The sequence below is a fragment of the Staurois parvus genome, unplaced genomic scaffold (genome assembly GCF_062004578.1).
Source record: "Staurois parvus isolate SC_StPar_1 unplaced genomic scaffold, SC_StPar_1.0 ptg000210l, whole genome shotgun sequence".
Classification (NCBI taxonomy): Eukaryota; Metazoa; Chordata; class Amphibia; order Anura; family Ranidae; genus Staurois; species Staurois parvus.
This window is the reverse complement of record NW_028318006.1, coordinates 2,946,123-2,972,797: the sequence shown is the minus strand read 5'-3', so window position 1 is coordinate 2,972,797 and position 26,675 is coordinate 2,946,123. Positions and strand designations below refer to the sequence as shown.

The 26,675-nt window shown below is 41.9% G+C and overlaps 1 protein-coding gene across 1 annotated transcript in view; it reads right to left on the bottom strand.

The window, feature by feature from the left end:
* HMCN1 (hemicentin 1) overlaps positions 1–26,675 on the bottom strand; it is a 468,291-nt gene that overhangs the window by 153,413 nt on the left and 288,203 nt on the right. The window contains exons 67-71 of the mRNA XM_089678830.1: positions 24,841–24,938; positions 22,902–23,165; positions 21,735–21,931; positions 18,275–18,356; positions 7,444–7,580 (exon numbers count right to left, since the gene is read on the bottom strand). Of these exons, the coding sequence (XP_089534956.1) occupies positions 7,444–7,580; positions 18,275–18,356; positions 21,735–21,931; positions 22,902–23,165; positions 24,841–24,938 (778 nt within the window). The remainder of the gene's footprint in view (positions 1–7,443; positions 7,581–18,274; positions 18,357–21,734; positions 21,932–22,901; positions 23,166–24,840; positions 24,939–26,675) is intronic.

The following is a 26,675-nucleotide window of genomic DNA, read 5'->3' as shown; positions in this document are numbered from 1 at the left end:
CTGAAATAAATAATAAATATATCTAAGAGATATTTACTTACCTTCAATATTGGATTACGTCTATTATATATTGGCACCTGGTCCGTGTTTGATCTAATTCCCTCCCTTTATTTGAGGATGTGAGGAAATATATCATGAGGCCATTAATTTGGCAGTTGCTGAGCACAGAACAGCTGAATTTAACTGTACCTTGCACTTGAGAAAGCATGGTATGAATTTATAGCACTGATCCAAGTGGCATATATTTAAATGGTTGGAGGTTGCCATTGGAGAGTTCTATCCCACTTGTGCATCATATTTTTTTTAGTTAATTTGGATTAATTCTGTTTAGTTCTATAGGTTATAAGAATTTGGTTTGCCTCCTTCTATCTAAGGTTTCCTTTTCATGCCTGCCCACAGCCCAGATGGATATGACTGTATCTTGGCTCTATCCAGATTGTTTTTGTAAGTTCCCATAGTGGGTTGAGTTATATGTTTGATCTTAATTTTTTTTTGTTCATTCATCCTCTTACCACCTTTCTACCAGGGCCAGTAAAAACATTTGTAATTATATACAGTGCTCAGCATAAATAAATACACCCCAACAGATTTGTCAGAAAACCTTTACTTTACTTTCAGAATCAATATTTTCTATGGGACACTATACTACAAAATACTCCCACAAATGCAAGCCATTGATTGCAAACAAGATTTGTTAATTTGCACACACACAAATTTTTTTTTTCCTAACAAAATCATTCAAGACAATGATGCAAAAATGAATAGGAGCAAAACTAAATTTCAGACAACAAAATCCTAATTAACATGAATTCAACTACAGGTGAGTCTAATTGTTCATTAAACAGGTGCCCAGCAGAAAGTTGATTATAAAAGGGAGTTCCTTAACAAAGAAAACCCCTTCTCATTTCATGCTGTCAGCAATGGCACCACATTGAAGAGAAATGTCACAAGGTCTGAGATAGAAAATAATTTCTTTACAAAAGAAAGGTTAAGGCTACAAGAAGAACAGCAAATATTTACTTATCATTCAGAATACTGTAGCAAAAGTGATACAAAAATGTAACAAAGATGGAACTGTAACCATTTCACAAAGACATCCAGGATGTTCACAGAAATGAACACCTCGACAGGAGCATCTTCTGATGAGATGTTCACTGCAGTTAACTAAAGAAGTAGAAAACTGGAATAACTGTTTCCCATGACACAATACAGCGTACACTGCAGAGGAATGGCATGCATGCGTGTCGTCCATGAAGGAAGCCTCTCCTAAAGCCCATACATAAAAAAACCTGTCTAGAATTTGCCAGGGCCCATGCTGAAAAAGAGGAAGACTATTGAGACTCTGTACTGAGTGATGAGTTTCTGAAGAAGGACAGGGTGAAAGTGATTGAGTGGCCAAATATGTCTCTTGATCTAAACCCAATCGAACACCTATGGGGAATTCTGAAGAGACAAGTTGAGCATCACTCTCCATCCAGCATCCAGGCTCTAAAAGAGGTCATTCTTGAAGAATGTAAAAAAGATAGATGTTGAAATGTGTTGCCAACTTGTTCATTCCATGCCTAGAAGACTTGGTGCTGTGCTTACAAATCATGGAGGTCATACAAAATACTAGATTGAGTAGTTTTTGTTGTGGGGTGTATTCATTTTTGCATCAACTAATTTGAATAAAACTGAAGAATGAAGGAGTTATATTATTAACCTTACTTTCATGTAATGAGCTAAACAAATGTCCTATAAAACTCAGTTTTGTCAAAACTTGGGGAATTGTTCTTGTGTTCATTGAGGTATTGATTAAAATCTTACTATTCAAAAGGGGTGTAATCATTTATGCTGAGCACTGTATATATATATATATATATATATATATATATATATATATATAATTATTTTGTGATTATGCACCTATTCATGTATACATATGTTCATAATTGTGTTTTCTACTTCTAGAAATTTGATGGATGCCTGTTATACTTGAATTGAAATTTTGAAGAAGTGGTTGTTACCTCAAAACAAACAAGTATAATTTTGCATCATGGATAATGTATTCTTTCATTGTTGGACTATATACACGTTTTTTAAATTTATGTCAAATAAAAACTAGACATAAATTAGACATTTTTAAATTGAATTTACGATTATGTAGTTGGTTTTCTAATGGTATAATGGGCTACCCTAGATCACCCCTTTTCCTTAGTTGTTACAATGAAAGATGTACCCTCTATTCTAGATCTGGTGGCAACTCATAGTTTTGAATATTCACTTACTTTCAGTCCTGATAAATAACCTCAGTGGGGACTCAAATAGCAGTATAAACCTGGCAAAGGTTTTAACCCTATTCTAAAAACAAAAAAAATGGCCTTTACACTATAATGTAATAGCTAGCTATGTTAAATAATAGGGTGCACTGGGACAAAAGCCAACAAGGCTAAATCTACTTTTTATAAGAAAGATCTAGATTGCATATATTTTCAGTTAATTATACTTTTGGTTCCATTTTTTCTGACAGGAAATCTCAGTGGCTTAATTTGAATTGCCTAGGTTTGTGAAAGATTAACTTCAAACCTATGGTGTTTAAACAACTATATACTATATACCCTAGGGACGCCAGCATACTGCACTCACAGATTGCAGCTACAGAAGGACTCTAATGGACTTCACGGTGATACAGACTCTCCACATCACCTCGCCCTGACCCGTATCCCTTCACCTCCCCCGACCCGAACAGCACTGCACTCACCCCAGCATGCCACCTGCACTTCTCCTCCTCGTCTTCCTCTCCTCCATCCCAAAAATCGCCTCCCTCTACCCGCCCACCCCCCCAAAACAGCTCTACATTGCCCCTTCACTTCTGCCCTCTCCACACTACGGCACTCACCACCTCCTCCTGGTACTCCACTCCCCGGTCGACCCACGTGCCACCACTACCAGACCCACACGCTCCTACACCTCCCATTCCCATGCCACCCTCCTCACCCTTCTCCTTCTCCTATCCGCTGGGGACATCTCCCCGAACCCTGGCCCCTCACCACCTCTCCCCCCCCTCCAGGGACCCCCCTGCCCCCGCCAGCCGCCGCAACCCCCTCAACCTCATACCTGTGCGCCTCCTCCCCGCATCCATCCCCCCTCTCTCGGTTGCACTTCTGAACGCCCGTTCGGTTTGCAACAAACTAACTGCCATCCATGACCTCTTTATCTCCCGCTCCCTCAACCTCCTAGCCATCACCGAAACCTGGATACAGGCCACTGACACTACCTCCCCTGCGGCACTCTCCCATGGAGGTCTCATCTGGTCCCATTCACCAAGACTGAGCGGTCACAAAGGTGGTGGTGTCGGCCTGCTCTTATCACCGCTGAGCACCTTCCAGGTCCTCCCTAACCCCCCCTCCCTAACCTTCTCCTCCTTCGAAGCTCACTGCATCCGGCTCTTCTCACCCACCCCCCTAAGGATCGCAGTGATCTACAGGCCCCCTGGATCCATAGCCCGCTTCCTGGATGACTTCGCCGCCTGGCTTCCCTTCTTCCTCTCCTCTGAGCTACCGACCATCATCCTCGGGGACTTCAACATCCCCATCAATGACAACACCCCAGCTACCTCCCAACTCCTCCACCTAACCTCCTCCTTCGCGCTCACACAGCACACTCAATCCTCCACCCACATCAATGGGAACACCCTGGACCTCGTCTTTTCCCACCTCTGTACCCTCAACCAGTTCTCTAACACACCCTTCCCTCTCTCCGACCACCACCTCCTCACGTTCTCCACCTCCCCTTCCCCGAACTCCCCCCCCCCAGTGCGCCAAACCATCACCAGCCGCAACCTCCGCAACCTGCACCCGGCCCCCCTCCACTCGGCTGCCGACCGCCTACACGACAGCATCCTTCCACTGTCATGTCCTGACCTAGCCACCTCCACGTACAACGACTCACTATCAGCTACCCTAGACTCTCTGGCACCCCTAACCACACGCAACATCAAACCCAGACCACTCCAACCCTGGCAGAACGACCACACTAAATGCCTCAAACGCCGCAGTCGTGCGCTGGAGAGACTATGGCGCAAAACCAGGTCCCCTCATACATTCTCCCTCTACAAATCTGCCTTCCTCACCTACACCTCCTCCCTCCACGCCGCCAAGCAGGCCTACTTTGTTAACCTGATTAACACCCTCTCCACCTGCCCTCGCCGACTCTTCTCCACCTTTAACTCCCTGCTCTCTCCCCCCCTTCCTCCACTCAGTACCTCACTTACCGCCCACGAGATTGCCACTCACCTCCACAGCAAGATTGACGCTATCCGCAAGGACATAGTCAACTTGCAATCTACCTCCCCATCTAGCCTCCCCCCTTCTATCACCCCCTCATCTCTCCCCTCCTCTGACCTCGCAACGGCACTGCCCCCCACCACACCCAAGGCCCTGCCTACCGTAACCCCCCCATCACTGCACTCCTTCAGCCCTACTACCACTGAGGAAGTCAGCAGAGTCTTCTCAGAAGCCCGTCTCACTACCTGCCCCCTGGACCCTATCCCCTCTCAACTCCTCCGGTCACCCCCCTCTTCCCTCATCCGCTCCCTTACCCACATCTTTAATCTCTCCCTCTCTACTGGCGTATTCCCCTCCCCCCTAAAACATGCGCACATCACCCCCATACTCAAAAAGCCCTCTCTGGACCCCACTGACCTCAACAACCTCAGACCAATTTCCCTGCTGCCACTCACTTCCAAGCTCCTTGAGCGCTTGGTCTTCGATCGCCTAAGCGCCCACCTAGATGACAACAACCTCCTTGACCCACTACAGTCCGGCTTCCGTCCCCTACACTCCACCGAAACTGCCCTCCTCAAAATCACCAATGATCTACTAACCGCCAAAGCCAAAGGCGACTACTCTATCCTCCTCCTCCTGGACCTCTCTGCGGCCTTTGACACAGTTGACCACCCCCTCCTCCTTAATAAACTACTCTCCCTTGGCATCAGAGACACCGCTCTCTCCTGGCTCTCGTCCTATCTATCCCAATGCTCCTTCAGTGTCACCTACAATGGTGCCACCTCCCCTTCTCTCCCCCTCTCTGTTGGGGTCCCCCAGGGCTCTGTCCTTGGACCCCTTCTCTTCTCCATCTACACCTCCTCCCTTGGCAAACTCATACACTCCCACGGCTTCAATTACCACCTCTATGCTGATGATACTCAAATCTACCTCTCCACCCCTCACCTCACCCCCTCATTCTCCGCCCGCATCACTCACCTCCTACACGACATCTCTGACTGGATGTCGCTCAATTTCCTCAAACTCAACCTCTCCAAAACCGAGCTTCTCATCTTCCCCCCAGCCCGCGCCCCCCCCCCCCATCCTTTCCATCACTACCAACAACACCACCATCAATCCCGCCCAGCAAGCCAAGGTCCTTGGCGTCATTCTGGACTCAAACCTTTCCTTTCAACCTCATATCAAATCTCTCACAAACACATGCAGGCTCCACCTCCGGAACATCTCCAAGATACGCTCCTTCCTTACCCCAGACACCACTAAACTACTAGTACACTCCCTGATTATCTCACGTCTGGACTACTGCAACTCCCTCCTCACCGGCCTACCCCAGTGCAGGCTCTCCCCGCTTCAGACCATCCTGAACTCAGCGGCCAGACTCATCCACCTCACCAGCCGCTCCACCTCTGCCACCCCCCTCTGCCTCTCCCTCCACTGGCTCCCCATTGCCCAACGCATTAAATTCAAATTGCTCACCCTGACCTATAAGGCCATTCACAACACTGCCCCTAACTACCTCACCGATCTGATCCCCAGGTACCACCCTACCCGTACCCTTCGCTCTTCACAGGACCTTCTTCTATCTTGCTCCCTGGTCTCCTCCTCCCACGCACGACTGCAAGACTTCTCCAGGTCCTCCCCCATCCTCTGGAACTCACTACCCCAATCCATCAGACTGTCACCGTCCCTCCTCACCTTCAGGCGCTCCCTGAAAACCCACCTCTTCAGGGAAGCCTACCCCACCCTCACCTAACAGCCGCTGCCCTTCCCTCCTCCTACCACTTCATCCCCCACAGCCGCTTCCTCCGGTGCCTCTACCCCCTCCCTCCTAGATTGTAAGCTCGAAAGAGTAGGGCCCTCTTACCCCCTGTGTACTGTTTGATGTTACTGTTCTGTTTCATGTATTGTCCCCCCCTATTGTACAGCTCTGAGCAAACCCTTTGGCGCTATATAAACACGATAAATAAATAAATAAATAAATAAATACTGTACATAATATGTGACAAGATGTTATGATCATCATAATATGTGACAAGCCATTATTGATCATCCTTGATTTCCAAAATGGAAATCAGTTCAGGGAACTAAGAAAGTAAGATCTTACATACTGTACATACAGCAAATGTGGCAGTTTTTATTCAGCTGTATGAAAATCCAGCAGAGGTATCTCAAATACAGGAATAAAATTGGTGCATTTAAAAGAATCAGTCATGACTGAGCTTATAATAATCTGGATAGCAGGATACACAGTATTTAATGAAATCTGATTGTTTAAATATTTACATTCACCCCTTGATTTGGCATACATTAAATTACTTTGCCTGCCTGTCTCATAAAGCAGGAGCCATAGCCCCAGAATAAAAACATAATTTTCTGCAGTCTCAAGATGGTGATGTGACATACAGTAGTCACTGGTGGGAGATTTTTTTTCTTTGCAAAATACTCTTTTGGCATATTGCAAGACGTACAGCTACAGGGTGCTGTTATGTGATACTGTTAGAAGCATTTGGAAGTGGAGAAACACTTGAGTGAGACAGAAGAGCAACTGCAAGACCTCATGGGAGGACTTGTCCACTTCAGTCCCCTTGGGATATGCTAGGAAGCACTTCCTGACATAGCCACAATGCATAGACAAGACTATTTGCCTTATGCACCATTTATTTAGTTCAGAAATTCAGTTTGGGTAAAATAAAGTAGGATATTTTGCATTTTTACGCAGTGTGTTGCAAATGCACTATAACACATTGGAATACTGCACATAAAAGTAAATGGACAGTCAGGTTGTGAGTTTAATAAAGTTAAAAAAAAATACAATTCACCACAACAAAACACAAACCAATGTGCATTACGCACACAGTAATATGTGTCCGCTGGTGTGAATGGGCCCTGACAGTATCACTTCCAAACCTTCCAATCCAAACTCCAAACCTGAATATTCAGATTAAAATTAGGGATAAGTATAAACATTTTATTAAAAAGCCTATGCAAACACTCTAATTTGAAACTGAATATTCGGATTCTTACATACTGTAAGTTGAGTTTTGGCTGGTTCTCTTTAAGCAGATGGTAAGAAAGCAATACATACAGCATCATAGAAAACAGTTAACTTTTATTTTATTGCAAATGCTGCATTAATCACATCTAACAAATATATAAGATGTCTTATAGGAAGCTTTACCAACAATGGCTTATTATCCTTTAGCCACGTGATTTCTGGTGGAGGTACAGCATCTGATTTACATTCCAGAGTAACTTGCTTATCCTTAAGTGAAGTTATATTATGAATGCCATTGATGCCTGCAATGTTAGGGGGCACTAGAGAAAAAAGACAAACATAACCAAACATTACACATTTGTAAAATTGCCAGTCATCTACTACAGTATATGGTGGGTGTAGCCTCAAAATGTATTTACAGTTATAACTATAGATAAGAAACCAGTCTCATCTCAGGATTTTGCACAGCGCAGATATCTTCAGTCTGCAAACATCTGGCTGTTTACACAAAAAAAGATTCCCAGTTGCTGTTAAAATATAACTAAATGCAAAACTTTGTAAAACATTTTGGGTAGAGTGGAGGTGAGTTAGAACATCTGTCATATTGTTATCACTCTTTTTGTGATGTAGGTGTGCTGAACCTTATGGAGATGCATTATGCGCAATGGATAGTTTCTAGAGGCTGCTCACCAGCAACTGTGGGGTCTTTCTGGACCCCCAGAGGAGTTATTGACGTTTTGAAGGGATGGCAGAGCTGTGTCAATATATATATATATATATATATATATATATATATATATATATATATATATACACACACACACTATATTGCCAAAAGTATAGGGACACCCCCTCCAAATCATTGGATTCAGGTGTTCCAATCACCTCCATGTCCACAGGTGTATGCATTCAAGCACCTAGATGTGCAGGCTGCTTCTACATACATTTGTGAAAGAATGGGTTGCTCTCAGGAGCTCAGTGAATTGAAGAGCGGTACTGTGATAGGTTGCCACCTGTTCAATAAGTCCATCCATGAAATTTCTTTTCTACTAAATATTCCATGGTCAACTGTTAGTGGTATTATAACAAAGTGGAGGCAACTGGGCACAACAGCAACTCAGCCATGAAGTGGTGGGCCAAGTAAAATGACAGAGCGGGGTCAGTGCATGCTGAAGTGAACAGTTTACAGAAGTCGCCAACTGTCTGCAGAGTCAATAGCTATGGAGTGACGAATCTTGCTGGCAATCCGATGGACATGTCTGGGTTTGGCGGTTGTCAGGAGAATGATATTTGCCTGACTGCATTGTGCTAAGTGTAAAGTTTGGTGGAGGGAGGATTATGATGTGGGGTTGTTTTTCAGGAGTTAGGCTTGGCCCCTTAGTTCCAGTGAAGGAAATTCTTAAGACATCGGCATACCAAGACATTTTGGACAATTTCATGCTCCCAACTTTGTGGGAACAATTTGGGGATTGCCACTTCCTGTTTCAACATGACTGCACCAGTGCACAAATCAAGGTCCATAAAGACATTGATGAGCGAGTTTGGGGTGGAGGAACTAGACTGGCCTGCACAGAGTCTTGACCTCAACTCGATAGAACACCTTTGGAATAAATTAGAGGGGACACTGCAAGCCAGGCCTTCTCGTCTGACATCAGTGCCTGACCTCACAAATGCTCTTCTGGAAGAATGGTCAAACATTCTCATAGACACATTCCTATTTGAACAGCTTTCCCAGAAGAGTTGAAGCTGTTATAGCTGCAAAGGGAGGGCCAACTCAATATTGAACCCTACAGACTAAGACTGGGATGTCATTAAAGTTCATGTACGTGTATAGGCAGGCGCCCCAATACTTTTGGCAACATAGTGTATGTATATATATATATATATATACACACATATATATATATATATATATATATATATATATATACACACACACACATATATATATATACACACACACACACATATATATATATATATATATATATATACATACATGAAAATACTTTGATGCATTACTATGGCAGGAAGAAAGGACATAAATACTCAACTGACATGTATATAAGTCAAGAAGGAGAAAGAAGGAAAACATTAAAAGAACGGCAACAGGACAACAAAAAATATAAACAAAGAAAGACAAAAACAACACCAACAATGAACCGCAAATGAGAAGTATAAAAGCCAATTTGTGCAATCCATAAACAATATGGTATTCCTGCAAAGTAGGTCCTGTTATTAATGACAGGGACCCAATATGTGAGTGGCTGCAGCTAAATGGAAGGAACACTGGAGCAAAGGCTGAAAAACATGAAGACTTTAAGTCCATAAGGGTTATTTACTGTAGAGTGCAAAATCTGGTGCAGCTCTGCATAGAAACCAATCAGAATCCAGGTTTTATTGCCCAAGCCTAGTTGAACAAGCTCTGGTTAGATGCTGATTGGTTTCTATGCCAAAGTGAGCCTAATTTTCACTTACTAGCTTTAGTAAATAAACTGCAAAATGTTTGGCAAACACTCAGCTTGAAGAGGGAGGGGAGTGGGACTAAAACAGGAGATACAACAGAGAAAATTCAAAGCTGACTCACCCAGATAATGTAGGCACCTGGATTGGAAAAGCACCTAACATGTGAGTGTCAGGCTTAAATCCTTCATTGCACAGGAAGAGGCTAAATTGGGGTAGAGTCTGAGCAGCGTGTGCATGTGGACAGGGACTAAGCAATGTCACTATCACTGTAGGAAGGGAAGTGATAGGTGTGAAAAAAGACCTTAGAAAGACCATATTGGAGTTGGAAGGGTTAGAGGACTAGGGGAGGGGCAAAAGAAAAATAATACATAAACAAATATATAAATTTAGATGAATGCAAATAAACAGGGACCATGCTATGCCTGTAACACTGTGGGGATGGAAGTGGTAGGTATGGATAAGACCATACTGGGGTTAGAAAGGTCAGAAGGTCAGGGATGGGGCAGGGGTAGAGAGAATAAAAAAAAGGAAAATGAAATTATGTGAGCAGGGATGCCACTCCTGATCACAACAGACTTTGAAATGCAAATGGTGAAGCCATGCTTTGAGTGATGCCATCCCTATTGAGCCTATCTGCTTGCAGCCTTTGTGCACGTCTGGAGCTGGGGGTGCTACTTTATTATATGTGTGGATTCCTTAGTGTCAGGAATGACACTACAATATGTAGATGCACTGCTTCTGTTTTCCCAGTAAACATGTCACAAGTTAGCCTGCAGTTTTTTTTTGTGTATTCTTACCTCCTTGTTGCAGTGCTGTTCCTGATCCCTTTCACATGTGTGTTTGTCTGTGCTCACCTATAGACGTCATCCGCTGTTCTTTGGGTTTTATTTCCTTCTTTTCCATCACTTCCTGGCCCGCCTCCTTTGTTTGTCTGCCTATATAAGACATGCTCAGTCTAGGCCACTTTGCCTGATCACCTTCCTAGTTGTCTGAGCTCCTGTGTGTTGCTATCTCCTGTATCCTGCATTGACTACTTGTGTACCGACCCCAGCTTCTCTGACTGTGCTTGTTTTCCACCCGTCCTAACCTTGGCTAGTCTATAAGATTTCCATATGTCTCCTCCCATTGTATTCTGCTCCTGCGAGCGGTCTCCTTATCCTCAGATGGGCATACCCGGGGGCCGCGACCTGGTCCCAGCTTGCTGCAAGTCCATCCCCACCATCAGGGGCTCTGATGAAGAAGCAGGCTGGGGCTTAGACTCCGCGCCCTGGGGAACCCCAAGTTGACTATACAACTACCACAAGTGCTGACAAAACGTTGATGCATTTTTACTCTATGTGGCATTTTTTCTGATCCCTTTTGGTTGTGGAGTGATCGTAGACACTGGTATAACCCTGTGATTATTGGAGACAGTAACACATTATTGGGGCACGCATGTGGGGATGTACTCCACATCCTGGAACGCAGAACCAAAAATCTGCACCAGAATTGTGTCAGCAGGAGGGCTGGGGCCAAGGCGTCCAGTATAAAACACCGCCCACCAGCTACACCGAGCCCAATGATTGGCTGAAGTCTTCCCCTGGAAACCAACTAACCTGGAATGATGCTAACCAGCGGCTACACTGTAAGCCGATGGCTTGCTAAACTTATAGGATTATCCAAGATATAAAAAAGGCTGTACTATAAAAGGATGTAATGTATAAAACCAAAGGGCATTCATTTATAATATTAATAATAAAAATAATAGTAGATACACATCAAAATAAATAAAGATCTATACATATGTATACTAAGGATACGTGCCCGGTCATTAAAGTGCTCCCAGGTCATCAATCAAGACTGAATCTATAAGGTGCAGCGCTATAATAACATATAAAATTATAAAAACATAATAAAAACATAAAAGTGCCAATATCAAATCACACTGCGGTGAAGTTAGGTGAGATAAATAATAGTCTCAGAATTGATCAGAAGTGGGGATCCAAACAATCCTAGTAGGTGCGTGGGATAAGATTCTGTGCAGCACATGGTGAATCTGAGGTAAGGATTACGCACTCACCAGAAGTGCGTCAAAAAAACACATGTAGGTTTTATCCTGTAATGTCAGAGACCAATCATCCGTTGCCAAGATAGGGATAGAATCCTACACCTTCCAGATCGCCCCTTGGGTATGTGCTTCAAGTTTCATAAGCGCATCTCAGGCATATCACCATCCGGGGTCCCCCTTTAAGGCAGATTCTGCAAGTGGGGACTCTCATAGAGGAGAGCCCAATAAGGGACACCACATAGTGTAATACCGTATGAGCTAGGTTTATTCAAGATGCAGCATGATAAAAAATACAAAGGAGTAAAATGGAACACTGACCAGATACTGTAAAGAATATATGAAGAGAGGGACGAGCGCTGGATATGATAGGATTCAAGCTGCTAGCATATAGGTAAACCTCGTATACCCCATTCATCAAAATTCAAATACAAAAAACAAATACAAAAAATGCAGCGCTTGAGTGTATAATACAGGGAATTAGTATGAATAACAGATTTAAATGTTCATATTTCAACATGCACCAGATTCCACATTCTTAAATTGTTAAAACAATAATCAGATGAGTAATCAATGATAACCACCATAGGGCGTCGCCCTATGGTGGTTATCATTGTAAACCGGATATCCACGGCAAAATGGCGCCGGCGTTCTGCGCATGCGCCGATCGTCAGGAAAATGGCCGCCGCGATAATCGCTGGCGCTTTTTCCACAAGGATTTGGGCATATAAACAGCTGTTTTGGCGTCCCCCCATGCAAGCCCAGGACCCTTTGATAACGTGCACTGCACGAAACGCGTCAGAGGGGCTGCATTATCTGGACGTCTGGCCACCGCTGGTGGTCATCCTTTACAGTATCTGGTCAGTGTTCCATTTTACTCCTTTGTATTTTTATCATGCTGCATCTTGAATAAACCTAGCTCATACGGTATTACACTATGTGGTGTCCCTTATTGGGCTCTCCTCTATGAGAGTCCCCACTTGCAGAATCTGCCTTAAAGGGGGACCCCGGATGGTGATATGCCTGAGATGCGCTTATGAAACTTGAAGCACATACCCAAGGGGCGATCTGGAAGGTGTAGGATTCTATCCCTATCTTGGCAACGGATGATCGGTCTCTGACATTACAGGATAAAACCTACATGCGTTTTTTTGACGCACTTCTGGTGAGTGCGTAATCCTTACCTCAGATTCACCGTGTGCTGCACAGAATCTTATCCCACGCACCTACTAGGATCGTTTGGATCCCCACTTCTGATCAATTCTGAGACTATTATTTATCTCACCTAACTTCACCGCAGTGTGATTTGATATTGGCACTTTTATGTTTTTATTATGTTTTTATAATTTTATAAGACTGAATCTAAGAACTATCTTTATGCAAATGCATGAAGCCTAAGTTCCAGAAGAACATGGAGATGGTGAAACCTAAAGGATGACAATGCATGTGATGCCCTGTATATGCAGATTCCTTTATAGATGGGTGTGAACATCAAGAACTCATTGAGACCTTCGGGGACAGGGTATCCAACTGATGTATCCAGAAGGTCTCCCTAGTGCTGAGTTTCCGATACCTCCTGCCCGCATAGCTATCCCGCATGACTTCCACCCCGAACATTCTCAATCCCTTGGGGTTCTTGCAATGCTCATCTCTAAAATGACACGGAACAGAATGCTTTTCAAAACCATGGATTATGTTTCTCTTATGTTCCTTGAAGCGTATTCTAAGGATTCGTGAAGTATGATCCACATAGGGTAGGCCACAGGGGCAGAGAGGACAATAGACAGTAAACTGGGTCCAACAATTAATAAACTGTTTGATGGAATATGTTCTACCCCTGTGATTTCTTTGTTTCTATGTGTTTCTATGTGTTCATATGCCCCACAGTTTGGAACCCCACACCTGGAACTCCCCTTCTGGTCAAAAATAATGTTCCAGCCCAAACTAGATGATTTGTCTGGTGGTTTGACCCTGCAGGGAGCAATAATGCTCCTCAGATCTTTCGGTCTATGGAAAATGGCCTCTGGCTGCTGAGAAATGGTATTCGCCAAAAACGCACTGTACTAGAATCCCCCAGTACATATGGAAGACTCTTTTTATATCGAAAGCTCTCCGATTGTACCTGGTACAAAAAGGCCAACTTATGACAGCTGTTCTTCCTCTTGTACATCTTGGGCTCTTCCTTATCACCTATACATGTTGCAACTTCTGTTTCACTGTTATATTTTTCCCTGTATTTTTCATAGGCCTTATCAATGTGGGAAATGGCATATCTCTTTTCAAGAAACCTTTTTATGAGAACCATGCTCTATGCGTCATAGTCCCCGACTTTAGTACAAGTCCTCCTCAGCCTGCAGTATTGACCCAGAGGGACATTGTTAATCCATCTGGGATGATGGTTACTATACGAGGATCGCAGTCATCTACTGGCCCCCAGGCCCAGTTTCACGCTTTCTTGATGACTTTTCAGCATGGCTACCATACTTTCTCTCCTCTGAGGTGCCTGCCATCATCCTCGGTGACTTTAACATCCCAGTCAATGTTCACACCTCTGCCACCTCTCAACTACTCAATCTAACTTCCTCTTTTAACCTAACACAATGGTCACAATCCACCACCCACTCCAATGGCAACACCCTTGGCCTTGTATTCACCCAGCTATGCACTCCCTGTAACCTCTCTAACACCCCTTTTCCTCTCTCTGATCACAACTTTATCAGCTTCACACTCTCCCTGCCTCCTACCTCCCATACCTCCAACCAGCAAACCGTTAGCTGTAGAAACCTCCACCACCTCAGCCCTGACCTTTTTCACTCTGCTACTGAGTGCCTCTATGATGAAATTGCACCCCTGTCCTGCCCAGAGCTGGCCACATCTGCCTACAACAACTATCTTATCATCTTCCATGGACGCTCTTGCTCCTCTTTCTACATGCAGAACCAGGTCTTGCCTGTCACAACCCTGGAAAACAGATGACACCAGAAGTCTCAAGAAACGCAGCCGCACTCTTCAGCGAGCATGGCGTAAAACGAAATCCATAAAAGACTTTACCTTCTACAAATCCACTCTTCTCAAATACAACTCCAGCCTCCACGATGCTAAGCAAACCTACTACAACACTCTCATCAAGACCCTCTCATCCAATCCTCGTCAACTCTTCTCTACCCTTTGTTCCTTACTCCACCCCCCACTGCCCCCACCCACCAACTTACTGCACAGGAGATTGCCAGTCATTTCAAGAAGAAGATCAACACAATTCGTGATGAGATCTCCAGTGTCAAGCTTCCTCCTCTAACCAACATACCAGGCCCAACACCAAACTCAACACTCTCCTCCTTCAACTCTGTTACAACCTTTCCAAGGCCCACTTCACCACCTGTCCCCTGGATCCTGTCCCCTCATGACTGTTGCAGCCTCCTTCCTGCTCTGTCCTAAACTCTCTAACCCACATCTTCAGCCTCTCGCTCTCCATGGGCACCTTTCCCTCCCCACTCAAACATGCACTGGTTACCCCCTTTCTCAAAAAACCCTCGCTGGACCCCACCTGTTTGAATAACCCATCTCCCTGCACCCGTTTGCCTCCAAGCTTCTCGAGTGCCTTGTTCACAACAGTATGAACTGCTACCTCACCGACAACAACCTTCTTGATCCCCGACAGTCTGGCTTCCGTGCACAACATTCCACAGAAACTGCCCTACTAAAATTCACTAATGACCTACTAACTGCTAAAACCAACGGCCATTACTCCATACTCATACTCCTTGACCTTTCCGCTGCCTTTGGCACAGTCGACCACCCGCTCCTCCTCAGTAAACTCCACTCCATCGGCCTTCATGACTCTGCTCTCTCCTGGTTCTCCTCTTACCTCTCTCAGCGCACTTTCAGTGTCACATCCAATTTTTCCTCCTCCGCTCCTCTTGCTCTTTCTATTGGGGTACCCCAAGGTTCTGTTCTTGGGCCCCTCCTTTTCTCTCTTTATACCTCCTCCCTGGGCCAACTGATAACCTCATATGGCTTCCAATGCCACCTCTATGCTGATGACACCCAGATCTATCTCTCCGCTCCCCAGCTCACCCCCTCAATCTCCTCACGTATCGCAAATCTACTAAGCGACATATCAGCATGGATGTCACATCACTACCTTAAACTCAATCTTTCCAAAACCGAGTAATATTTCCTCCTCCCTGATCCCCCACTCACGACTTTGCCATTAAGATCAACAGCACAACCATTGGTCCTTCCCCTCATGCCAGGGTGCTAGGCGTAATTCTAGACTCTGACCTCTCCTTTGGGCCCCACATCCAATCACTGGCTCAATCCTGTCACCTCAACCTCCGGAACATTTCCAAAGTCTGCCCCTTTCTGACCAATGACACCACAAAACAACTTATCCACGCCTTGGTTATATCCCACCTTGATTTCTGCAACTCCCTCCTCACTGGTCTACCGTTACACAGGCTATCCCCCCTTCAGTCTATTATGAATGCTGCTGCTAGACTCATACACCTTACCAACTGATCAGCAACTGCTGCCCCTCTCTGCCAATCCCTTCACTGGCTTCCACTAACCCAAAGTAAAAATTCTAAATACTAACCACAGCTTACAAAGCGATCCACAACCATCCATAAATAAGCTTGGGGCAAACCATGGCTGTGTCCCTCACCTGTCAAATAAAACTGTCCCACAAAAGCAAAGTAATTGTGGGTTAGTGTATATACAATACATTGAAAAATGACAGATATTTGTGCAGGATGTATTGAATTATCTCGACAGAAAATATTGGGCTGCTTGCAGGCCATACTGGTGCTGTTTGGAAGTGTACAGGGATGATACATCTAGGGAAACCCACCTATAGCCGTTATGCCAGTGATAACTGCACAAGATGTCAAAATGTGTCCAGAATCTCTAACATAAGATGGTAACTGGACAGCCAAACCTTGTAAGAAATGGTCAATGTAGTTCTCCAAATAGCTGGTTAAGCTGTCAATCTCAGCAATAATAGGTCTGCCTGGGGGATTTATCTCACTCTTTTGTATTTTAGGAATGTGATAGAAGTATGGCGTCAGGGGGTGAGGGCTGAATAGAAACACCCACTCTTGTTTAGTGAAGACTTTACTTCTCAGGGCGTGATCCAACAAATCCTTAAGAGCTAGCTTATAGGACTCTATAGGGTACCCTGGGACATTTGGAATTGCTGGCCACTCTTATTCTTACTCTTATTTTTAGTACTATATGTATCTAGTACAGATTTGTAGGTGGTGGTCAGTTTGTAATGTAGTCAGTTGTTCAGTTTGCTCGTTTTCCTCCATGTGATAGGGCATATTGTTTTCTGTTCTATTTCTGTGATCAGGCTGATCAGGATTATTCTCAGATTTTTGAGCCTCAGAAATGAGGGGCATACATGTCCTGGCCGCTTTCTGGCCTAAAGCGAGGGGGGGGGGTTGCTGGAGGCTCTTGGTCATTTAAGGGCAGGCAGGACACTCCATTGGTACAACTCTGAGGAAGGGGGCGTGACTCCTAAAATGTGTTAGTTTTCTGACCAATTGATTTCCACATGGAACGTATCGTCCAAAGTTGAAACATTCATGTTATATGCCTTCTGTTTTTAATCCCTCCACATACCCGTATTCTCTAAGATACACAGAATTTAACTACCTACAAGACAGTATGGTCAAAGGGGACATTTTAAAAGAATTTGTAGGTCATACATTTAGAGTTAACAGTGAATTATGGCCTTTGAAATGATGCTCTCACTCTGACATTTGCAACGATACCTCGTGTGGTGAAACGTATGTTCACATACATGTGTTTGCCTATCCTAGCTGAAGAATGAGAGCTGTGACCCCGGAAATGATGTGATACACATCACTTCCAGGGTCATTAGTCGCAGGAGGGATCAGGAAATGGATGTTCTCTGAGTTCCCCCTGCTTTCACAGTGAAAGCTGTATTCCACAGTCCTGTGATCCCTGGTGGAATCACCACCGTTGTTACTGGCATAGGAGAAGCACTCCTTGTGGAGCCCCAAAAAAGTGATTGGGCAGCTATTGAGCTGTGTGCTTGATTTAAACCACTTGTCTATTGTGATGTTTATAAATTTTCATTGGTAGACAAGTGGTTAATTATCCAACCACAAGCAAACAAAAATCTCTGTTTTAGTCTTCCTTGCATATATTGTGTGCTCGGACTTCACTTTATTTTAGTAACTATGTGAACAATCCATATTCCTTTAAGGATTACTTCACCATTTAAAAAAACTGCTTATGAAGGTAAGTGGCAATATATATATATATAAACAAACTGTTCAGCTCTGACTAAAGTTAAATAATGCCCTTGATATAGGTGTAGTCCATTTACATACCTCCTGAAGCCTGACCTGCCTTACTGACCTGTGGTTTTCAGCACACAAGCCTGAATAATCCATAATACCATCTAAATAGTAAATACCCTTAGGCACCAACAGCAATAACACTGTCTACAAAGAGCTCAACTGTATCAGAACTTACTGTGAACTTTTAAAGCAAATTCTTTCTTAGTGTTTCCAGCATTGTTTGAAACTAGGCAGGTATATAGCCCTATATTTTCTTCCTAGTAAGATTGAGAAAAGAACATATGTGAATACATTACATGCAAACATAAAAATGTAAACAGTATAAAATACAATATTAGAACCAAAAGCAACACGCTAGCCACGCACAATTTAGAAATTTAAACTGCTTTCAACAAGCTTTCAATTTCAAAAACAATTAAGTGAATCAACCAAATTTAGCACCATTTCTGTCAACTTATAAATGTATAAATTGTTGGTTGCCTTAAAGTGAATCTTTATTCAGGAAATTAAGCCCTAATAGATCACTTCATGCTGGCCCCTTTTGCAGGTATACCTATCTCACTAGAGGATGATCAGCTGACAACCTAAAGATTTAATATTGCTGAGGGGAGAGGTGACAGGAATGACACAGACTGTGCTAAGAGAACTCAGGTTAGGGAAGGAGAAAAGAAAATCAAGATTGGTGTTGGGACAAGCTCTGCTGTCAGGGAGACACAAGACGCGTAAACTTATAAGGATAGTGTTTTCTCCTATTTCCCTAGTATTCTCTCCTTTCTCCCTGGGCAGTGGCAGCCTGTGAACTTCAGCACTGTAAACCTTCTGCAGTCTTCCTCTATAGCTGAGATATACAATCAAGGCTGGAAATGTACACATTTTAATTTCAGAAAGTGACATTGTTTTTGAGACCAAGGAGAGTTTCTAATAAGGAAGTGACTGCTCTGGGCTTCAACAAAATGGTGGCTTCCAGCAAGAAAAAAACAGAAACAGTGCTGGAGGAAATTTACAGCACACACTAATTTTGGTAGCGTATTTATTAATGAGGAATGTTTGTTCTTTTACTAAAGAACATTAATTGTTATCAAACTGTTATGAGTAAAGTTCCACTTTATTATATTTGATATTATTTCTGATCAAAAGGTGGTGAGAAATTGCCAGAAAGCATATTTATAACAGCTTTATTGAAAAGAAAAGAAGTACCCACACTGCAAATAGGGAGATGTAATATTGTCAATATTGTAAGTAATTTGATTCCATTGTTCTCCCTGCAATTGCCACTTTAATATCATTTTTTTTAAATACACAAACATATATCTATAATGTAACATAAAAAAAATTATAAATAAAAAGAAAACCCCATGGATACCATGCCCACTTCTTTATAGCCAAGGTATTATTTTTGGTATACAATAATGCTTCACAACACCAAGTAGGGGTACAGGAAAAATTAGTGAGGTCACGTGTCTTTGCCCCTTTTTATAGTACAGTCTTGGCAACATTAAACAGTGGAAAGCTGGCTTTAGAAAAGTGTATGCTGTTGTGGTGCTGTGTAAAATGTTAAAGCACAGTTTGAGGCATCCAAAAGGAAATAAAGTTGGGCATTTGGAAAGTGGGGAATCTAAGGTACAACATTAATTGTATTATTATTTTTTTTGTAGTTCTGAACACTGTATATAAAATATAGGGAACATACACTATATTGGAAAAAGTATTGGGCCAGCCCTCCAAACCATTGGATTCAAGTGTTCCAATCACCTCCATGGCCACAGGTGTATAAAATCAAGCACCTAGGCATGCAGACTGCTTCTACAAACATTTGTGAAAGAATGGGTCACTCTCAGGAGCTCAGTGGATTCAAGCATGGCACCGTGATAGGTTGCCACCTGTGCAATAAGTCCATCCGTGAAATGTCTTTGCTACTAAATATTCCACAGTCAACTGTTAGTGGTATTATAAGAAAGTGGAAGCAATTTTGAATAAGAGCAACTCAGCCACAAAGCTAAAGCGGACAGTGCACAGAAGTCGTCAACTGTCTACAGTGTCAGTAGCTAAAGACCTCCAAACTTCATCTGGTCTTCAGATTAGCACAACAACAGCGTAGAGAGCTTCAGGGAATGGGTTTCGCAGGCCGAGCAGCTGCATCCAAGTCTTACATCACCAAGTGCAATGCAAAGCATCGGATGCAGTGGTGTAAAGCACGCCACCACTGGACTCTAGAGCAGTGGAAATGTGTTCTCTGGAGTAACAAATCACGCTTCTCTGGGTTTGGCAGTTGCCAGGAGAACAGTACTTGCCTGACTGCATTGTGTCAAGTGTAAAGTTTGGTGGAGGAGGGATTATGGTGTGGGGTTGTTTTTCAGGGGTTGGACTTGGCCCTTTAGTTAGAATGAAGGGCATCAGCATACCAAGACATTTTGGACAATGTCATGCTCCCAACTTTGTGGGAACAGTTTGGGGATGACCTCTACTTATTCCAACATGACTGTGCACAAGTGCACAAAGCAAGGTCCATAAAGACATGGATGAACGAATTTGGGATGGAGAAACTTGACTTACCTGCACAGAGTCCTGACCTCAACCCGATAGAACACCTTTGGGATGAATTAAAGCGGAGACTACGAGCCAGGGCTTCTCAGTAGACATCAGTGCCTGATCTCACAAATGCGCTTCTGGAAGAATAGTCAAACATTCCCGTAGACACACTCCTAAACATTGTGGACAGCCTTCCCAGAAGAGTTGAAGCTGTTATAGCTGTAAAGGGTGGGCCAATTCAATATTGAACCCTACAGACTAAGACTGGGATGCCATTAAAGTTCATGTAGGTGTAAAGGCAGGCGTCCCAATACTTTTGTCAATATAGTGTGTACATTTGTATGGATGACTAATTGCATTTAAAGTAAACATTCAGCCAGGATATAGACATTCAATCTGAAAATCCTTAACAAACAGAAAATGGGATTTAAAAATAAGCCCTCAGGTACCTGTTTGACTGTAGGCACTGTGGAGAAATTCATCCTCACATTCACAACAGAAGCACTGAAGTTAATTGCAGTCAGTTTCTCAGCAATTTAGTTTACCCTGATACTTTTCCAAAGACACCTGCTTTGTGTTGTTTGTGTTGTAGGAAAGCTGAAAAGCTGCCACTCCACTGCTGGAAGAAGGAGCATGGTGAGCAAAGCTGCTGAGAAGCCAACAAAACTGACTTCGACACCTCTGTGAACTTCAACACAGTGCCTGCAGCTACAGAGGCTTTAAAGCTTATGACAGCTTGCTAAGAGTTTGTGAATACCTACACGTATATTGCATCACCACAAGTACACTTTGAATATTTGTTTACACTGTACATTGGGTTCCACAAAACATGTCCACCTTATTTGGGGGACTTGGCTTTGAAAAGTCTGGGCACCTCTGCTTTACAGCATGCTACAGAAGAACTGATTTTTTTAGGTATTTCAGTATCTTTTCTTTATAAAACAATCGCCATCGTATTTGTTACATGGGAACTACTCTATAAATAGCGGTCCATGAATTCTGAGTTACATGTGATAATTATTTATAAAAAAATACATACATACTGTACAAATACATACAAAATAAAAAATTATCTAGGATCATTAACGTTTCCCTTTCAACTTTACCTGTGCACTTGTTATTTGAAGTATCTGCCCCCCTTTAATAAAGTGCATATTCTCAGTCTGAGAAAGAAGTTGACCATCTTTAAGCCAATTAATTACTGGAGGGGGAAATCCTGTTGCATAGCAAACCAGTTCCACTTGGTTATTGATAGTTACTGATATTTCATCAATGTTATTTGACCCATGTATATGTGGTGGTTCTACAGATAAAACAAAAGTAAAATATGAATCTCCTAGATGTCATGTACAACAATGGTGTCTATAATTCTATGAAAACAAAATCATACCTCCTATTATCTATGTAAGAATATAATCAAAATATGCCAAAAATATTTACCACTTCATTACCAACAGGGTTACCCCACTTGATCTGATACCACTCCAACTGGATCTTGGCTATTAGTATATGACTGGTAATGTGATGAAGGGTCTTCAACTGTTTAGTAATTGTTTAGTAAGTTTAGTAAATAAGTGACTGCATTTACTTTGAATACCCAACCCTGTTCAAGTGAAAAACAATGTTTTCTTGCACATGATTTATTGATTAAAGCAAGCACATATTCACCTTATTTACTAAACTCAGTGAACAAAAAAGCCTTTACTCTACTAGTAAATAATTTTCATTGGTTACTAGCTTCAATCACATAGATCCTGTCATTTTTTTATCATACAGATGTATTGTGTACATGTGGTTCAGATACATTTAGAGGGTTATTTACTAAAACTGAAGAGTGCAACATCTGGTGCGGTTTGGTGCAGACCACACCAAGAAGCTTCCAGGTTTTATTGCCAAAGCTTAACTGAACAAGCTCAAGTTAGAAGCTGATTGGCTAGCATGCACAGCTGCAGCAGTGCATCAGTTTTAGTAAATCTACCCCTTATTGTATAGATACCACTACCACTATTTATATACTCATCTGTTCCCGATCCAGCAAAATATTGCTGATTAGGGTGTACAACCATTTGTCAGATCTTTCATGCAGGGTCTGAACATGTGCTCTTGTCTTGTCTCTGTTCAATCCTACAGAAATCCCACAGAGTATGAGTGGTGCATAGTAGTGAAATGACTATGCAAAGTGGAGTGACTCAAAGAAAATAATCAGATCTCCATATTAAGATGTGTGACACTAGCATTTTAATGGTTCTAGAAATAGCAGTTACCAAACTTACCCAGAACATTTAGTATGAAATGTTTGCTGACACTGCCTGCCTGATTGGTTGCAGTACATGTATATCTACCAATATCAGAAATTTCAGTATTCAGGATATGGAAGACTGTCCCTTTATTGGGCGCAAGATCAATATCTTTTCCATCTTTTAACCATGAGATATGGGGTTCAGGGTATCCATCAGCAATGCACCTCATTGTAGTTGGATTTCCATTGATGGTGGTGAGCTCCTCAGTTATATCTGAGCTGTCCATAGTTGGTGCAACTGGAACAATGATAGTAATACATAAGTCAAAATGTGACAATGAAACCTGCATGCAAGCATGACATCCTCTTAGGCAGAAAAACAAACAAATGGAAGTAAAACCAGGACATACAGTATTTCTACCTAGTAGCTGAGGTAGGGACAGGGATAATATGTATCCAGTTTAGGCATGTATAGTTTGTTCTTACTTTCCAGACTACTGATCTTTGGCTACTACTCCACTTTATTGTGGTGATTTTTTTATTATGTTATGTTTTTCTGTACAAAATCAGAAATGTCAACCTGGGAAAAACAATTATCATTTGAAAAAGAAACAAAAAACCAGAGTAGCAAATTAGATTAATGATATATGGCTTAATACAAAACACATTCCATAGGGAAAAAAAAGTGTATCCTCATCCTATTGTTTTTATTGTTTTTGCTTACATCCAACTTTAAATGTTTTTAAATGTCCTTTGTAAGTAATTTTAATGGTAGTCCTTCCCAATTCTACAGGTTTCCCAACATTGCTGTCATAACAATGAATAAAATAAAAGCAAGAGCCTGTATGTCATTGCTTCATTCCAGCTTCAGCAGGTCATCTACCCCTCAATAAGGTAAAACCAGCCTCTGAAATATGCCAGACTGTAGTTAAGTTTTCACCTAAACAGCTTCCTACCCAGTAGTAATTCCAACCCTCTTCCCCTTTTATCAAGAGCATGCAGTCTCCAAGTCTGCAGTTTCTGTAATGGAAAGGCAGGCTTCCCCAGAGTAGCACATTCAGCTCATGGCAGAGAGGTACTAGCCAAAGATTGTATCCAGAGAACAGGTGTAGGCTCAGCTGGTTCTGTGTCTGGCAGGTAGGGAGAATCAGGAAGAGATACCTGTTGTCTGACACCATATGTAGCTGCAATCACCCCATACAGCAATTCATGGGCGGGAGGAACAGTTGCATACATGATGGAAGGAGGAGGTTCACACAACCGCAGGGGCAACAAAGGGTTGGGTGAAATAGCAGGGATGCAGTCAGCTCAAGAGAGGTACCTAAGCAGGACTGGGTCACTAGCAATACCATGTCACTACTCACAGTAGTAAGCAGTATCTTCTGCGATGTAGTCTCAGGAGGGGAGTAACAATCTGTTACCATCAATTTACAGTAGAAGCCAGGAGGATGATGTAAAAGACGGGCCATTTGATGAACCCTCTCTGTTTGGGAGGCACTGAATGGCCGGGAGTTTGTTAGATACAAGTTTCTCTGAAAATCACATAAGATAAAATGCTGGGGGTAGGATCCTGTGCATACCCATGCTTGTATGTATGCATGGGTAAGTGGTCAGGCACAGAAGCATCAATGTTTATATGAGTATGGCAACTTAAGGCCAATTGCTTTTATGACAGGCTGTATGTGGCACCTGCAACTCCTCAGGCATGGGAAAATGCAAAAAACATTTACATTGAGCACATTTTTGCTATCTTTCCATCCATGTACAATAGGCCTTAAAAAGAAAATAAATGCATCCTCCACATTTAAGGATTAGTATACCACAATATATTACATTTTTTGTTTTTGTGTTTAATACCAATTTACTACAACACATTTATGGACACCTCTAGCACTTGCATACAGGTAGACCAAAAGAAGGTAAAAGTGTTAAATGACACTGCCACAGAGTAACAGTTGACTTTGCTTACTTACTGTAAACCTTTAAATTGTAATTTTTTTTGTCAACACCAGCCCTGCTTGAAGCCACGCATGTGTAGAATCCTTCATCAGATTTTTGTAATCTTGAAATTCTACAGAACAGTTCAAATAATAGGAATCATAAAGGACATAGCAATTTGGAATAACTGTACATGGGCTAAAAAAAACATACATATTATTGAAATAATTAATTGTCTACTCAGTTATCACTTTTTATTAGATTAAATATTTAGATGCAATGGTCAATATAATGTATTTATTTGTGAGTAATTCATGTTCAGTTTATAATAGCTTTTATCCATTGTGCTCTGTAATGACAAGTTAAATAACAATTTCCTCTGCTCTGCCCCTTCAGTGAGTGCCAGGCTGTGAAGAGTTTCTCTCCAGAGTTTGGAGAGGCTGAGTGATGTCAGCTGACAATGGACTTTAGCTTGCTGAATATGGGTCACAGGAGTGCAGAACTAAGTGCACTTCTGTGACCCAGAGGAGAAGTAGGGCCAAAAAAGCTTCGGCTCTACTTCTCCTTTAAGTGATTTTTTATTGGTGGGGGATGTTATATATTTATGTGTCTTTCAGTTAGGTTTAAAATTGGTACGTGTTAGAGTTTAGTGTTTTGTAAAAATGTTAAATAATGTGCACATACATACTAAGTGTAAATTGAATACACCCTAATATATTTTTTTGTTTTTAACTAAAAACTGGCCAATGTGGGTCTTATTGGAAGAATGGCCAAAAAAAAAATGAAAATGACTTCACATACTGCAATATCTGGGGAATTGTTTTCACTCTAATGTTGAATTTTCTATTGAAAGCTGTCTGGTGAAAGTTCTATTGAAAAAATGGCATAGTGAAAGTGTTTAAATGTGTTTAAATTCTGTGAGCATACTCACTACAATAGTTTAGGGACTTTTATTAGTGAAAAAATACACTGTAAAGTTTATTTTTTATTATGAAATGCTGGAACCTATTGAAAAAGGGGCCTAGTTAAAAGTGTTTAAATACTGTGCACATATTCAATACAATATTGTATATTTGTTTAAATGCGTTTAAATGCTGTGAGCATACTCATGACATTAGTTTGGTGCTTTCTTTAGTGAAAAAATGCACTGCAAAGTTGATTTTGTTTTATTAAAAGCTGGGTCCTGTTGAAAAGTGGGCCTAATCAAAGTGTTTACATACTGTACACATATTCACTACAATTCTGTGGACTTTTTTTTCAGTGAAATAAACTAACATAAATGTTTATTTACTGATTATAAAATGGCTGTTGTCAGCCCTGTTCAAAATGTAGTCTCGCCATAGTGTTTAAATACTATGCATGTAGTCACTACACTATATGGAGGTCTCTTTTTTAGTAAAATAATTACACTCTAATGTTGATTTCTTGATATTAAAATAGCTGTTGTAGGTTCTGTTCAAAATGCAGTTTATTCAAACACTGTAGTCACTACAATATCATTTTATTTTCTTTTTTTCAGCAAAAAAAAAATTTAAATTTATTTTTTCTTAACCACTTCACCTCTGGAAGATTTTACCCTTTTTATGACCAGGTCATGTTTTGCTATTCGGCACTGTGGAACTTTAAGTGGCAATTGCACAGTCATACAACACTGTATACAAATGACATTTATATAATTGTTTTCACACAAATAGAGCTTTCTTTTGGTGATATTTCATAACCACTGTTTTTTTTTATCATATAAATAAAAAAAGACTGAACATTTTGAAAAAAAACCCAATATTTTCATATTTTTCAAATTCATATTTCATAAACATACTCAATAAAAACATAAACAAATCTCATGTTTTATAAATGTAGGATAAAATGT